Below are 14,026 nucleotides of genomic sequence, written 5' to 3'. Positions count from 1 at the left end.
ACTTGAGAAGCAGGATCAACCCCAGAATGCTTTGAAATACCACAAAAAAACAAACAAAAAAAAACACCAGTTAGTTTAGTTTTGCTAGAAAATCTTAATCCAGTGGAAATTAAATCTTGCATACAAAATAAAACCAGATCCATGAAGTTCTATCATCTCTGTAAGAATCGGAATCAAAGCATTTTGGAATCGATTCTACATCTTCAGATAAGGGGAAGGACTATCCCACAAGGAAAGTATACGTGTAGACTGTGACCACTTTATAATAAAAATGTATGTCATTGAGCAGCACCAGGGGCTACAAAGTACATCAAACTTTTACCGGACAATATGCACGTAACAGACTGTACCTTAAATAGGGTGGCTTTTTCTGGAATGATCCCACGGATTTTCACCTGGGGTTCCAGTGGCAAAGGTATCGGCTCAATTTCAGATAGGTTCATTCTTTCATTATCTCCTAGCAAGGCTTGAAGACGCTCATTCTAGAAATGAGAACAACTTATTTCTTAAGGAATGAGAAAGCATGTATAAATAAAAATCTAAGAGGGCAAAAAAATATATATCCCGATATGAAGGGAAGGATATTACTTAACCACCCAAATCACAGGGCGATGGGAGGTAAACAATAAGATTCAGGATAGACAGAACCTCCGTTCTCTTCATATGGCTGTCACTTGCAGGTCTGACACATTGCAACCTTATGTGATGGTATCAATTTCTCCAGTATGAGGGAACTCTAGTTTTCATTTACATTTAATCCACAGACTGATTCACAACGCCAAGAGCCAACCATTCTGTTAGAAGTAGAAGACTGACGGCTCACAGACAACACGGGATCACAATTGCACTAAAGGGAAGGATCATAACATACTATCCCACATTCACAATTACAGACTTTGCTATAATCCAAATAATGTTACACCCACACCATTTTTTTTGCGAAGACTTAACCCCTTAAGGACCAAACTTCTGGAATAAAAGGGAATCATGACATGTCATGTGTCCTTAAGGGGTTAAAGGAACACTATAGTGTCCGGAATACAAACACTATAGTGCCAGTGTGGCTGTTTAGGTCCCCAGACCTCTTGTCAGAGCAGTAAAAAAAAAAAAATTGATTTTACTCATCTTTTCTCCCTCGTTGTGGCTGGTCCCATCTGACTCCGCTTCCTCTTGAGCTTATACAAGCCAATGCTTTCCCATGGGAAAGCATTAGAAAGCTATTGCGCATGCGCGGCAAAACGACGCTCTGCGCCAAACAGCATCTATTCATAGAAATGAATTGATTCAATGCATCTGTTGGGAGCGTTCAATACTGCAGACTGTGGCCGTCCTCCTCTAAATTAAGTTGTTATGATGGTAAATGGCCCTAGAATCACTATTCCCTACAAACATTTCTCAAACAGTTTAACCCCAAACCTGACTCCAGCGGTGATATCCACTCCCCCAGACAACATCCGGCTTCTTAATTTTCTGTTTCATGAAGCACGGAGTGCAGTCAGCTGACACCCTCAGCCAATCAATGACTCCCCATAAACTGGCTTGGAAATGATGAGTTGTATTTTTAAGCCAGTTTAGTAGAGCTTAGAGAGGGAGGCAGGCAGGCGGGCGGCCGGCCCATGTAGACCTAAGAGAGGGAGGCGGCCGGCCGGCCGGCCCGCCCATGTAGAGCTTAGAGAGGGAGGCGGGCGGCCCGCCCATGTAGAGCTGAGCGAGGGAGGCGGGCGGCCCGCCCATGTAGAGCTGAGCGAGGGAGGCGGGCGGCTCGCCCATGTAGAGCTGAGCGAGGGAGGCGGGCGGCTCGCCCATGTAGAGCTGAGCGAGGGAGGCGGGGGGCCGACCCATGTAGAGCTGAGCGAGGGAGGCGGGTGGACGGCTGACTTAGTGCTGTGGCGATGGAGGGAGCAGTAATCGCCTTGTTCTGCTCCCTCACGTGCCTTTCAGTGATGCCGGGAGCCGGGTTATAACGTCTAAACAGTGCGCGAGAGGGAGCTAAGCAAGAACATGACAGCAGCCCCACTGGACCCCAGGGAAAGTGTATCCACTCTAGCTCTCCAAAGCTAGGTAATTACTTGGAGCGAGTCTGAGCCTGCGAGTCTGCGAGTCTGAGCCTGCGAGTCTGCGAGTCTGCGAGTCTGAGCCTGCGAGTCTGCGAGTCTGCGAGTCTGAGCCTGCGTCTGCGAGTCTGAGCCTGCGAGTCTGCGAGTCTGCGTCTGCGAGTCTGCGAGTCTGCGTCTGCGAGCCTGCGTCTGCGAGTCTGAGCCTGCGTCTGCGAGTCTGAGCCTGCGTCTGCGAGTCTGAGCCTGCGTCTGCGAGTCTGAGCCTGCGTCTGCGAGTCTGAGCCTGCGTCTGCGAGTCTGAGCCTGCGTCTGCGAGTCTGAGCCTGCGTCTGCGAGTCTGAGCCTGCGTCTGCGAGTCTGAGCCTGCGTCTGCGAGTCTGAGCCTGCGAGTCTGAGCCTGCGTCTGCGAGTCTGAGCCTGCGTCTGCGAGCCTGCGTCTGCGAGTGTGAGTCTTGACGATCTCAGCCAATTCAATGCTTCGCCATAGGAAAGCATTGAGAAAGGATTGTGCATGCACGGCAAAATTGCCACTGCGCAAATTTAACTTCCCTATACGGATGCATCGATTCAATGCATCTCTATGAGAACTTTAACGTAGGTGCTGCACAGTGTGAAGCACTGACCAAGAAAGCACCTCTAGAGGCTGAGTGACTGTTGCTAGAGGAGTCACCAGGCAGCAATGTAAACGCTGCCTTAGATTTAAAAGCGCTCGGGGACAGGATATAGACTTCAGAACAACTGTAGTGGTTCTGGTGACTATAGTGTCCCTTTAAGAATTGCATTTTTGCCATTGATTTCTCTGGCTCCTAACTTTTCTAGCTGGCTCTTAGATTCAAAACAAATTTGTCAAGCCCTGTTCTAAACTATCCTTTCTAGTTTGGTAAACTCTTGCCAGATTAGTAGCATTTCAGGTCACCAATTACCTTTTACAAAACTATCAGACCTTATTTGAAATACAAAGGCAAGTTGCAGGCAATGAAAAAAATGAATTTTGATAGAATCACATGTTGCTGAATAAGGCAGTTTTCTGCAAGGTTACTTGAATAAAGTAGCAGCACAGCAGGAAACGTGCCAATTAAATCTCTTTTACAAACATTCCTAGTAAAAATATAACCTTGTGATGCAGGAAGTAGGCAGAAAACAGGTTTTATCTACTAAACACAAAACAAAACAAAAAAACAACAAACCATACCATCAACTGTTGATAGATATTTCAGATGTACCAAAATTCCAACTCAACAACTCTTCACGGTTTACAGTGTTTTTGTCAGACAAATGTCCACCAGTTGAATACCCTTAATTCAGAAATAATTTTTTATGCTATCTGTAAATAATACAGATTGTTAAAGCAGGGCAGTGAATATGATTAATGTGTAGTAAGAAACAAATTCTACAAAATGTTACTGCTAGCATCTATTTTCAAATTGCATTTTGTACACATACTCTGCAGGGTATTCGAGACAGACATTTATATGATTCATTATCTTTCTCCATGCCACAGGCTGACAAAGACACTGAAAAAGCACAAGACACAAAAAAAAAGTTGGAAAAGGGAAATAATTGCTTACAAACTGATCTAGAGATAGAAGAAAGAATAAAAGAGAGCATGAAAGCAGAAGTTTACCTTCTTTTTACGATTTCCACTTTCACGCTGCACTGCTTTCATTAGATGAACCAGTCGATCTACAAACGTCTGCTGCGTTGCCAGCAGTGAGCGCATCACCCTGACAGACTTATCGCCCTGAGTCAGGAATGGAAAAGCAGAAATTGGTTCTTCTAGATTTTTATGCTTTCAGACTAGGTACTGTACATTTTGTATAAAACTCAAAAACACAAATATGCAGAAGTTATTCACTTTAATGATTTGGCTGTTAGCACACATTAAAAAACGGAGAGGGATCTGTCTCTCCATGGCATTAGAGTGGGAGGAACTAAGCAGAAAACTAGAATATTTAAACTTTTGAAAATGTTATACATCCATCCAATGATTCTCAACTGTGAAATATTCTAACACTTTTTAACAACCAATGACTCCTTAAAATAGGTAAAAGAGAAAGCTAAAAACAAGGAGTGGTTCCTTCACAATGGTTACATTACAGTACAGAATCTACCACTTTCTGGTAGTGCACTGTAACAACTCAAGCTTTAGGTATTTATTTTTAATTTAAATTTAGAAAAATGCATACATCATGGCTACACTCTACTATATAATAAATCAAAGTTTTACTATCACTAATGAACATATACTTACATGTTCTATTGTACTAATATTTTACATACGCAGAGCACTTGGCTGGACAGACAATTAGTAGCTTTTTAAATTTCCAATCACCATGACCATTTCAGTGATTTGTTACACAGGTTAACCCCTCTGCTGCTGGAGGGGTAGCTTTACCTCTGGCAGCCATAAATCATTTCTATGCACAGAGTTGCATTCATGGGGTGAAAGCAGTCAGGTGATGCTCTTAGTCAATGAATGGCATCAGGCCTCTGAAGCTCTGCAGTTTATGCCATACTGGGAAATGGGACACAGTACTCGAAGCATCATAACTACCACAACAGACTAAAATGAACATGATGCTTTGCCTAACCTTGGACATAATGCAAAGTAAAACATTGTTGAATAGGCTGCTATAATAGAAGCAGAATGGCTTGGTCATTTTGGAATTCTGGCTATATTTTTACATATCTAGGGCAGGAGGACAGATTAAGCCATAATGCTCTAATTCGACTGTGTGAGGGACTTGTGGACCCCCCCAAAAAAGAGCGAAAAGATACTGAACCACGGGGGTTACCTTTAAAAGAGCTTGACTAAACCGTCTCATTACATTCAGATACATTTCATGGGTCTTTGGATCTCTCTGCTGAGTGTCCTGGTCTTCACATTCCACTATAACATACCTTAATGGAAGGATTAAAATTAGTTAACACACTAATAACTACCCATTGGATAACTACCCATTTTATGTCTGGAAAAGTAAACATCAAGAAGCATTATTACTTCAGGACCAACATTACAATTGGCAAAAAAAGACCACACCCATCTCTCCTGTAAATATATTGGCAAATAACTGGTTAAACAGGGGTACAGTAGCAGATTACCAGCCTGTACATGTATTGGCAGTGCAATGTATTCGAAAATACATTACTATTGTTGTAGTCTACTAGAGAAGCAAAAGGCTGCGATGTAGTTTAGTCACCCAGTTAAAACAGGGGATGCAATGTAAAATAAAATATTTTGTTGGCATATTCAGTCAATATTATTGGGGAGGAGTGGTAATAAGTTTATACCAGGTAACAGATACATAGGGTTAGAACAATTAAACACTGACTTTGCAACTGAATGATGAGATTTAGAAAAGGAGAGTTGCAAAAGATTTGTACCCGTAAAGCAATTTGTTAAATTCATTCAATATTCACGATTAGGAAACCGAAAATGTCCTTTGGTTATGTATATAGAATGAAAATTGTAAAAGACATCTAGTCACCTAGTGGACGGCCTTCTGAAAGTAGCCCTTCGAGAGTAATTCAAGAAGATAACGTGGTGGCAGCAGTTTGGTACGATTACAATGGAATTGTGTCAGTGGTAATAAAAGTTCACAACTAGGGTTTGTGGCACTGTGGGTGAATTTGAGCTTTAAGAGAATCCACTTTCTGTATCAATACAAACCAGTATAAATAGTTTGCCAGGGTGGAGTTCTTGCATGCTCTTGAAATCAGGAAGGTGCAAAGATCTTGCTGAAGAAAAAAAAAAAAAAAAAAAAAATTGGGATAAGCAATCATTCATAAAACAAGAAAACACCAACCACTAAAAGCACATATAAAGCAATCATTCCGACTGATTATTTACCAATTTATTCATTTCATACTATTTTTTTCTACTACAAAGGTTTGCCATTCTAGAAAGTCATTATATTGGAGGGAAAATTACTTAAATAATAATAGAGTATCCTTTTACAAAGTAAATTAAAGGGAAATCTAGTTGTCTGCCAATCCATTAAAGTATGTATGATAAAAAAAAAAAATATATATTTTTTTTTTTTTTGTATTATACGGTTTTGACTAAAAACATAATATTTGAGAATATACAAAACATTTTTATCAGTATAACTTCAGGAGGTATGATTTTAATCAAAGGGTTACAACCCATGCAGCTAAACCCTGAAACATGAATACTTCATCATTTTTGTGTGAATAGCTGTATAAACAAAAGATTTATATCTCAAATTGGACAAAATGGAGTATACCATGATACAAACATACTTGTATTTAGAATTTGAGACATTAACGGTAACTTACTTCTAAACTGTCAGCATCCAATCCATCTTTGGCTTTAGATGAAGGTCCAGGAGAGGGAGAAGTTGGGAGAGCACTGGTTATGATCTGGGAACTGTAACAAAAACATAATCCAAAAAGGTTACTCCATTAAACAATGGTATGAACTCTTGCTTACAGAATCTAAGCAAAAGGAGGAAATCTAAAATAAAGAAAGAATAATAATAATAAAAAATAAAAAGTCAATTGGCCCAATACAGGTCAGACTTGGACCTCTGTTTACAGTTAAGTTATAACTAATTTTGTTTTCCATACTCCACAAAACTACTAACCACCACTGCCCTAGCAACAACATGAAAAACAAACAAAAGCTATTGTAATAACCAAATGGCAGCAAATGTACACTGATCAGTCAGAACATTAAAACTAGGGATAGACCGATTAGCAGTATGGCCGATATTACCGAGTGATGTTCAGGATTTTGACAAATATTGGTACCGGCCACTATTGATACTGGTAATGCGAGAGGCGGCGGTGGCCCAGCGCAGGCAGGGCCGGCCACCTTAGGGCGCACTGGCTGTGGGGGCGCAACAACCGAGAAACCGGCAGGAAGGAAGCGCACAGCGCTTTCCCCTACCAGTCACTCAGTTCTTGAATTTCATGTGTTGGAAGCAGGAAAAATCTGAATGATATTGACAAAGGTCAAATAGTGATGGGCAGACAACTGGGTCAGAGCATCTCCAGAACAGCAAGTCTTGTAGGGAGTTCCGAGTATGCAGTGGTTAGTACCTAAAAAAGTGATACAAAGAAGGACAACCAGTGAATATGTGACAGGGTCATGGCCCCCTAAGGCTCACTGAAGCACTTGGGGAGCGGAGGATCTCTTATTTTGCTGAAAAACGTAATGCTGGCCATGATAGAAAGGTGTCAGAACACACAGTGTATTTCTATTTAGGGGTCACAGTGTCCATGAGGACTCCTGTCCCACTGCCAAACGTGCCCTCAATGGGGACGTGAGTGCCAGAACTGGAATATGAAGTAATGGAAGAAGGTTGCTAGGTGGATGGCTGGGTGCACGTGCATAGTTTATAAGATATGTAACAGGGTTGATGTTCCAGGAGGGATAAGCCAAATGGAAAATGATTTAGGTAAACTAGAAAAATGGCCAGAGTTGTGGCAACTGACATTTAATGTGGATAAGTGCAAGATAATGCATCTTGGACGTAAAAACCCAAGGGCAGAGTACAGAATATTTGATAGAGTCCTAACCTCAACATCTGAGGAAAGGGATTTAGGGGTGATTATTTCTGATGACTTAAAGGTAGGCAGACAATGTAATAGAGCAGCAGGAAATGCTAGCAGAATGCTTGGTTGTATAGGGAGAGGTATTAGCAGTAGAAAGAGGGAAGTGCTCATGCCATTGTACAGAACACTGGTGAGACCTCACTTGGAGTACTGTACACAGTACTGGAGACCCCATCTTCAGAAGGATATTGATACCTTAGAGAGAGTTCAAAGAAGGGCTACTAAACTGGTTCATGGATTGCAGGATAAAACTCACCAGGAAAGGTTAAAGGATCTTAACATGTATAGCATGGAGGAAAGACGAGACAGGGGGGATATGATAGAAACATTTAAATACATAAAGGGAATCAACACAGTAAAGGAGGAGACTATATTTAAAAGAAGAAAAACTACCACAACAAGAGGACATAGTCTTAAATTAGAGGGACAAAGGTTTAAAAATAATATCAGGAAGTATTACTTTACTGAGAGGGTAGTGGATGCATGGAATAGCCTTCCAGCTGAAGTGGTAGAGGTTAACACAGTAAAGGAGTTTAAGCATGCGTGGGATAGGCATAAGGCTATCCTAACTATAAGATAAGGCCAGGGACTAATGAAAGTATTTAGAAAACTGGGCAGACTAGATGGGCCGAATGGTTCTTATCTGCCGTCACATTCTATGTTTCTATAGTTTAAGCGGGGAAGAGATTGCAGCGGGACGCACTATAGAAAGAAGGCAAGCTTGCAAAGACAGTGTTATGCTCTGGGTAACGTTCTGCTGGGAAACCTTGGATCCAGGCTTTCATGTCGATGTTAGCGTGACATGTACCACCTAGAAATTGATGTAGACTATCAACACCCCTTCATGGCAATGGTGTTACCAGATGGCAATGGCCTCTTTCAGCAGGATAATGCACCTGTTCATATTAGAAAAAAAGAAAAGTTCAGGAATGGTTTGAGAAACATGACAAAGAGTTCACGGTGTTTACATGGCCTCCAAATTTTCCAGATCTCAGATTGAGCATCTGTGGGATATGCTGGAAAAACAAATTTGATCAATGGAGGCCCCCATCTTTCAACATGCATGACGAAACGATCTGCTGCCAAGGTGCCAGATACCACATGACATGTTCAGAAGTCTTGTGCAGTCCATGCCTCAAATGCGTCAGAGCTAGTTTGGCTGCACAATGAGGGCATACACAATATTAGGCAGGTGGTTTTACTGTTGTGGCTGATCGGTGTGTACTAAATGTGACAGAATCATGCCAGAGTAAGTGGACAAATCTAAAAACACTCAATATTCCTCTAATTGCTCGGATGCACCTTCAGCAGCAAATTAGGTCAATACCAGGAAGTAGCTCCTGTACTAGTCTGTGGAGTCTGAACTTATTCTAATAGCTCCTAAACAGGAGGAACATCATGGGATACATAGTTTGGTACTTGAATATATAAAAGAAAACAGAAACATACCTGTCTAAGTCAGAAGGATTTACAGCAGAGGTGCTATCTACCATGAGGCCTTGACTGTCTTTTCGTGAAGGTTCTAGTCCACTTTTTATGTCATCAAAATTTTCATACTTCAATGCTTGCACCAACTGTAATAAATACATCAGCAAATCCTGCAGAGAGAGATAGTTATTTTATTATCTATTCCATTAATTATGTTGGAATGTATTTAACCCCTTAAGGACCAAACTTCTGGAATAAAAGGGAATTATGACATGTCACACATGTCATGTGTCCTTAAGGGGTTAAAGCACACACACACACACACACACACACGTCAAAAGGCTTAAATTTTACCCAACACATTCCAATTTTCCTTAAAGTAAATATTCACATTTTCTAGTGTCACCAATTCAATATTATGCCCCCATTCTTCACTACATCACTACCTGCCATACATGAAAAGAGTTATCAAAGAATGAGTACCCAAGCCAAACTGTTTAACCAGCTATTTTGCAGAGATACAGTGATTGAAAAAGAAAAAACAGAAAAAAAAACCACCATTTATAAATGGCAAGTATAATTTTTTTTGCATGGGTTACACTTTCCTTCGTTTAACACAATTCACCTCTGTGCGTTTTCTATTCCAAGTCTGGAATGGTAGTAAATAACAGTTTTATTGCTTGATTTATTATACTATTGATTTGTTTAACTGCCCATTAGCTCCCTATCCATCTTTATCTTGTTTATCATTTATTACACTGCCATTTTTATTATTATACACTCAAACATGGCATCTCATGACAGAGCAAAGCTCCCCTTTTTAGAACTGAAAGGATAAGTTGGACATACTTTTAAGGCCACTTACATCAAAACATATTTATAGAACCAATATACATAGGTATTTAGGTGTACAAGAATAAAAATTCCCCCCCAAAATGTTTAGAAAATAGGAGTATAATTAAACTTTAAACGCCGAATACCAATAGTGCATTGCAGTGGTTTCCAACCCAGTCCTCAAGGGATACTAACAGGGTGTGATCTAGGCCAGGGCTGGGCAACCTTCAGCATTCCAGATATTGAGGTCTACATCACCCCTGTTTATTTGCCAGCATTATGGTTGTGGTTGTAAGAACATTAAAAGGGAAATGGAAGTTTGTGTACACCATGGATGGTGCTAGGAACTATTGGTGTATGGTGTGCAGCTGCTACCACTGCTGTTACTACTACTAGTCAAAAACAATCTACTAATTTTCCCATTTTCAATGACAAAGCAGCGATTGATACATTACTCGAAGCAATAAATTGATCTACATCAAATGTAGTGTAGTCCACATATTATTTTGTATAACTACAAATGTCAAATATTTTGAATCTCATTCAGACAAAAAATAATAATTTTAGTCTTGGCTTAACTTAGCATTCAAGTGTCTAATAAAATTGCACCAACAGGCTATAGATATGCTGTGAATTGAGGTATAAAGATTCCTAAATGTAATTTGAATTTAATTGGACTTTGTATAAATGTTTAACCTCCTATAATAGCTGCACAAGTCAGACATAATTAGTTGTGCCTCACTTATCCATAAAAGGCTACAAAGTGGAAATGGAGCTGTTGAACATCATTGGACTTGTTCAGAACAGACGATTTGTCTTCAGTCAATATGCTCATAAAATTATAAGCTGGATATACCTTCTGCTCTGTGTTTAATATTATGCAATATCTTGTTTTCCCAGCTGGTATTATCAAAACAACAAATATTCCAGGTTTCATCTCATCTTTCTTTTTTAATGAACCATAATACTACTTTATTTGAAGACTGACATAGCTCAATATTTATTTTTGCCAGGATGCATTTGGAAAGGAAGAAGTGGTAGCAATCTATAGTGTGTCTTAGTAGGCCTTACATTTACACAGTATTGGATATTAGGTATAATTTCTTTATTACACATTATATTTTGTACATACCTTTCCCTTTAAGTACTTTCCTTTTTTTACTTTGAAAATATAAATAGGCATATCTTCAATTTCCTTAGATGTTTTAAACTACTTTATTCTCCCCAGACTTTTACTAAGAGAAATGGCCTATGAACCCTATGAAAAGCTGTTCTTTTTTAAGCAATTCAGAGCTCAAAAAAGGTTATGACAAAAATGTGAAAATAAATTGAATCTTACTGGCTACTTGCGAGCAAGAGAAATGAGAGACCTGACCCATGCGCAGTGAATCGATATATTCTTCAAACAAGTAATGGAATTTCTATCAGATTATCAAAAGAGGTCACTGTTTGACAAGTAAAGCAGGTCACATCATTCTGACAATGCAGTTCTCTTCTAACAGTGGGGTTTATCCTTTTATTTTCCTCATGGCTGAGCAAAGACAAATATCCAAAAGCAGTTCTTTCCCTACTCATTAAAATCACTTTATTTTCTAAAGAAATAAAGTTTTATGTGAACTGATAAAACATTTATATATTATTAAATCGTAAATACACACACAAATATATATATATATACACACACACACACACACACAGACACACTATTATTTTATTATTTATATAGCGCCATCAGATTCCGTCTACACACACACACACACACACACACACACACACACACACACACACACACACACACACACACACCTGTTTAACTACCCTCACCAAATTATGGAATTATTGATGGTCATGGGTACTGGAGAGAAGAAGAGATCATATGGTATGTATTTTCTTCAATATTTTATGAATAATATGAATAGCAGAGGTACAGGCCTGTACGTGTAACCTTGCTTTTTACGCATCTCACATTTGTGAAAATCTTACTTCGTCATCTGCTTGCTGAAGTCTAGCAACTGCATAACGTCGCACAGTTGGATTAGTGAAGTGAGAGGACAAAAGTTCCAGAGAATCTTCAACATCCATCGGCTTCCACTTTCCCAACAGTTCTAGAGCTTGTTTAGCCTCTTGTGGCAAGTCCCAGTTGACGCATTTGAGAAATTTTGTTAAAGCCTAATATGGAAAAAACTGGTTAACATACTAGTAACATTAACAATGATTTTAAAGTCTCTAAAAATTAAACACATACAAAAGCTAGCACTTCGTGGGTAAAACCTAGACTTCTATCAACAAATTTATTTATTTATTTATTATTATTATTATTACTATTAAATCTGTGCCCACGATTCATTTCACTTTTGCGTCCCTCTTTTACAACTAAATGAATGCTAATGACCCTTAACTTACCTTTTTTTTTTCCAGCGCCAGGACACAGTCCTTCCTGCGGCACCCTCTGCCTCCTTTTTTGTCAGCGCAAAAGAGGATGTTGTGGCAAACCCAGCCACTTCTGACTTATATGTATCGTATGTTGTCCATAGGCTGAATGTATACTGCAAGTCGTTACCTGTGATAATACTATGTACAGCCGTTCGCCGTACGAATGTGGGCTCCCCAGGTAGACCACACCTTCACCAGTCGTGTGGCACCAAGTAACCGAGTGCATCCCGGTTGCAATCGGTATTTCAAGGCTCTCCTAGGTGGCCGCCGATCGGCTACCGACCATGCGGCGGTCGGCCATCTTGGATCCTTTGTCTCTGCAGCGGTGTTCGGTCGTCGAGAGCCTGGAACGGAAAACGGCTACTCGATGAGTGAACACCGCTGGACTTTCAGAGCGTTCGGGAGTCCCGCGTTCGGGGCATCCTATGCCCTGTACTTATTCGGTGCTTTTAAAACCACTTGAATGTTTTATCGTATTATGTGCGGCGTTCGGTCAGTTCAGCTGGGATCGGAGCGGTATTCTCCCAAGGTGTGCGCCCCGACCCCAGCTATCTACCGAACGTTCAATTATTATAAAGTACCGAGTATTGTGTGAATTGTGTATTTTAAGGTCAATTGTCGGTTTTGCTGCACGAGGAGATAATCCACTTAAGCGTCCATTTTGGTAGGAGTATCCTTCTCGTGCAGCAATGCCTGTTGGGAAAGTCGCAGTGTATGTTGGGAGAAATCCCCTGGAATTACTGTCTGGAAACCCCTTGCATGGGGAACTGTATAAATATGCTACCTGCGAATAAACCGAGTTAGTTGACTCCCAAACTGTGTTTCGTCCGGTTATTGGGAGGATGGGGAATATTGCCGTGCTTTCTGTCTTGACTGTGGATTTCCTGAAGATACCAACGGATATCGTGGACTAATATACTGCGTTCCGTAACAATTGGTGGCAAGCGACGGGATCCGAACCTTACAGCCGAAAAACGGAGTTCGTGTAACTGGAACTACCGAACGAGGAAAGCAAAGGCAATTCGTATGGAGATTGACTATACCATACTGAAGCGACAGACGTTAAAGGAACTACTGGAAGCCAGAGGGAAAGTAGCCAGCAGCAAAAACAAGGCGACAATCATTGCCGAGCTGATGGAGGGAGACCAAGCCCGCAGCGCTACCCCCCCGGTAGTTATGGAGGAAACGCTCTATGAAAGAGAGATGAGGACCAGGCTAGCGTTTTTGCCGCAACCGATATCAGATGCCATGTTAAATATGGTAATGGCAAATGTGCAGGAATATGTTATGGCACACAGCCCGCAACACACCCTGGCTCGAACCGAGTCAAACCCAGGGTCCCTCTACAACCCAGTAAAGCCCAAGATCCCGTACCAGGCCTTCAGGGCTTTTTGCGAGGAAAAGGACGAGATAGACGGGTACTTGCAGGACTTTGAAAGACTGTGTGATCTGCATGAGCTAGAACGGTCCGTATGGGTGCAACTGCTAGCAAGCAAACTAGCAGGTCGGGCAGCCGAAGCGTACCGTGCTGTACCCAGTGAGGACAGCAAAGATTATGCCAAAGTAAAGCGTGCAATCTTGGAGAGGTATGCCATTACCCCGGAGGCTTCCCGGCGCAAGTTCCGACACTTACGAAAACCGGAGCGAGATTCGCACGCAGAATGGGCACACAAATTGGACCAAGCCTCCCAAGG

The 14,026-nt window shown here is 41.0% G+C and overlaps 1 protein-coding gene across 2 annotated transcripts in view; it reads right to left on the bottom strand.

Annotated features, from left to right (window-relative positions):
* PIK3C3 (phosphatidylinositol 3-kinase catalytic subunit type 3) overlaps window positions 1-14,026 on the bottom strand; it is a 134,954-nt gene that overhangs the window by 55,616 nt on the left and 65,312 nt on the right. For both annotated transcript variants that reach the window (XM_063453842.1, XM_063453843.1), the window contains 7 exons: window positions 11,883-12,068; window positions 9,087-9,235; window positions 6,357-6,447; window positions 5,728-5,795; window positions 4,853-4,958; window positions 3,682-3,798; window positions 351-482 (listed from right to left, as the gene is read on the bottom strand). In XM_063453842.1, the coding sequence (XP_063309912.1) occupies window positions 351-482; window positions 3,682-3,798; window positions 4,853-4,958; window positions 5,728-5,795; window positions 6,357-6,447; window positions 9,087-9,235; window positions 11,883-12,068 (849 nt within the window). The remainder of the gene's footprint in view (window positions 1-350; window positions 483-3,681; window positions 3,799-4,852; window positions 4,959-5,727; window positions 5,796-6,356; window positions 6,448-9,086; window positions 9,236-11,882; window positions 12,069-14,026) is intronic.

The sequence above is a fragment of the Pelobates fuscus genome, chromosome 5 (genome assembly GCF_036172605.1).
Source record: "Pelobates fuscus isolate aPelFus1 chromosome 5, aPelFus1.pri, whole genome shotgun sequence".
NCBI classification, from domain to species: domain Eukaryota; kingdom Metazoa; phylum Chordata; class Amphibia; order Anura; family Pelobatidae; genus Pelobates; species Pelobates fuscus.
The sequence above is the reverse complement of the archived record's forward strand: the minus strand, read 5'-3'. Positions and strand labels throughout refer to the sequence as shown.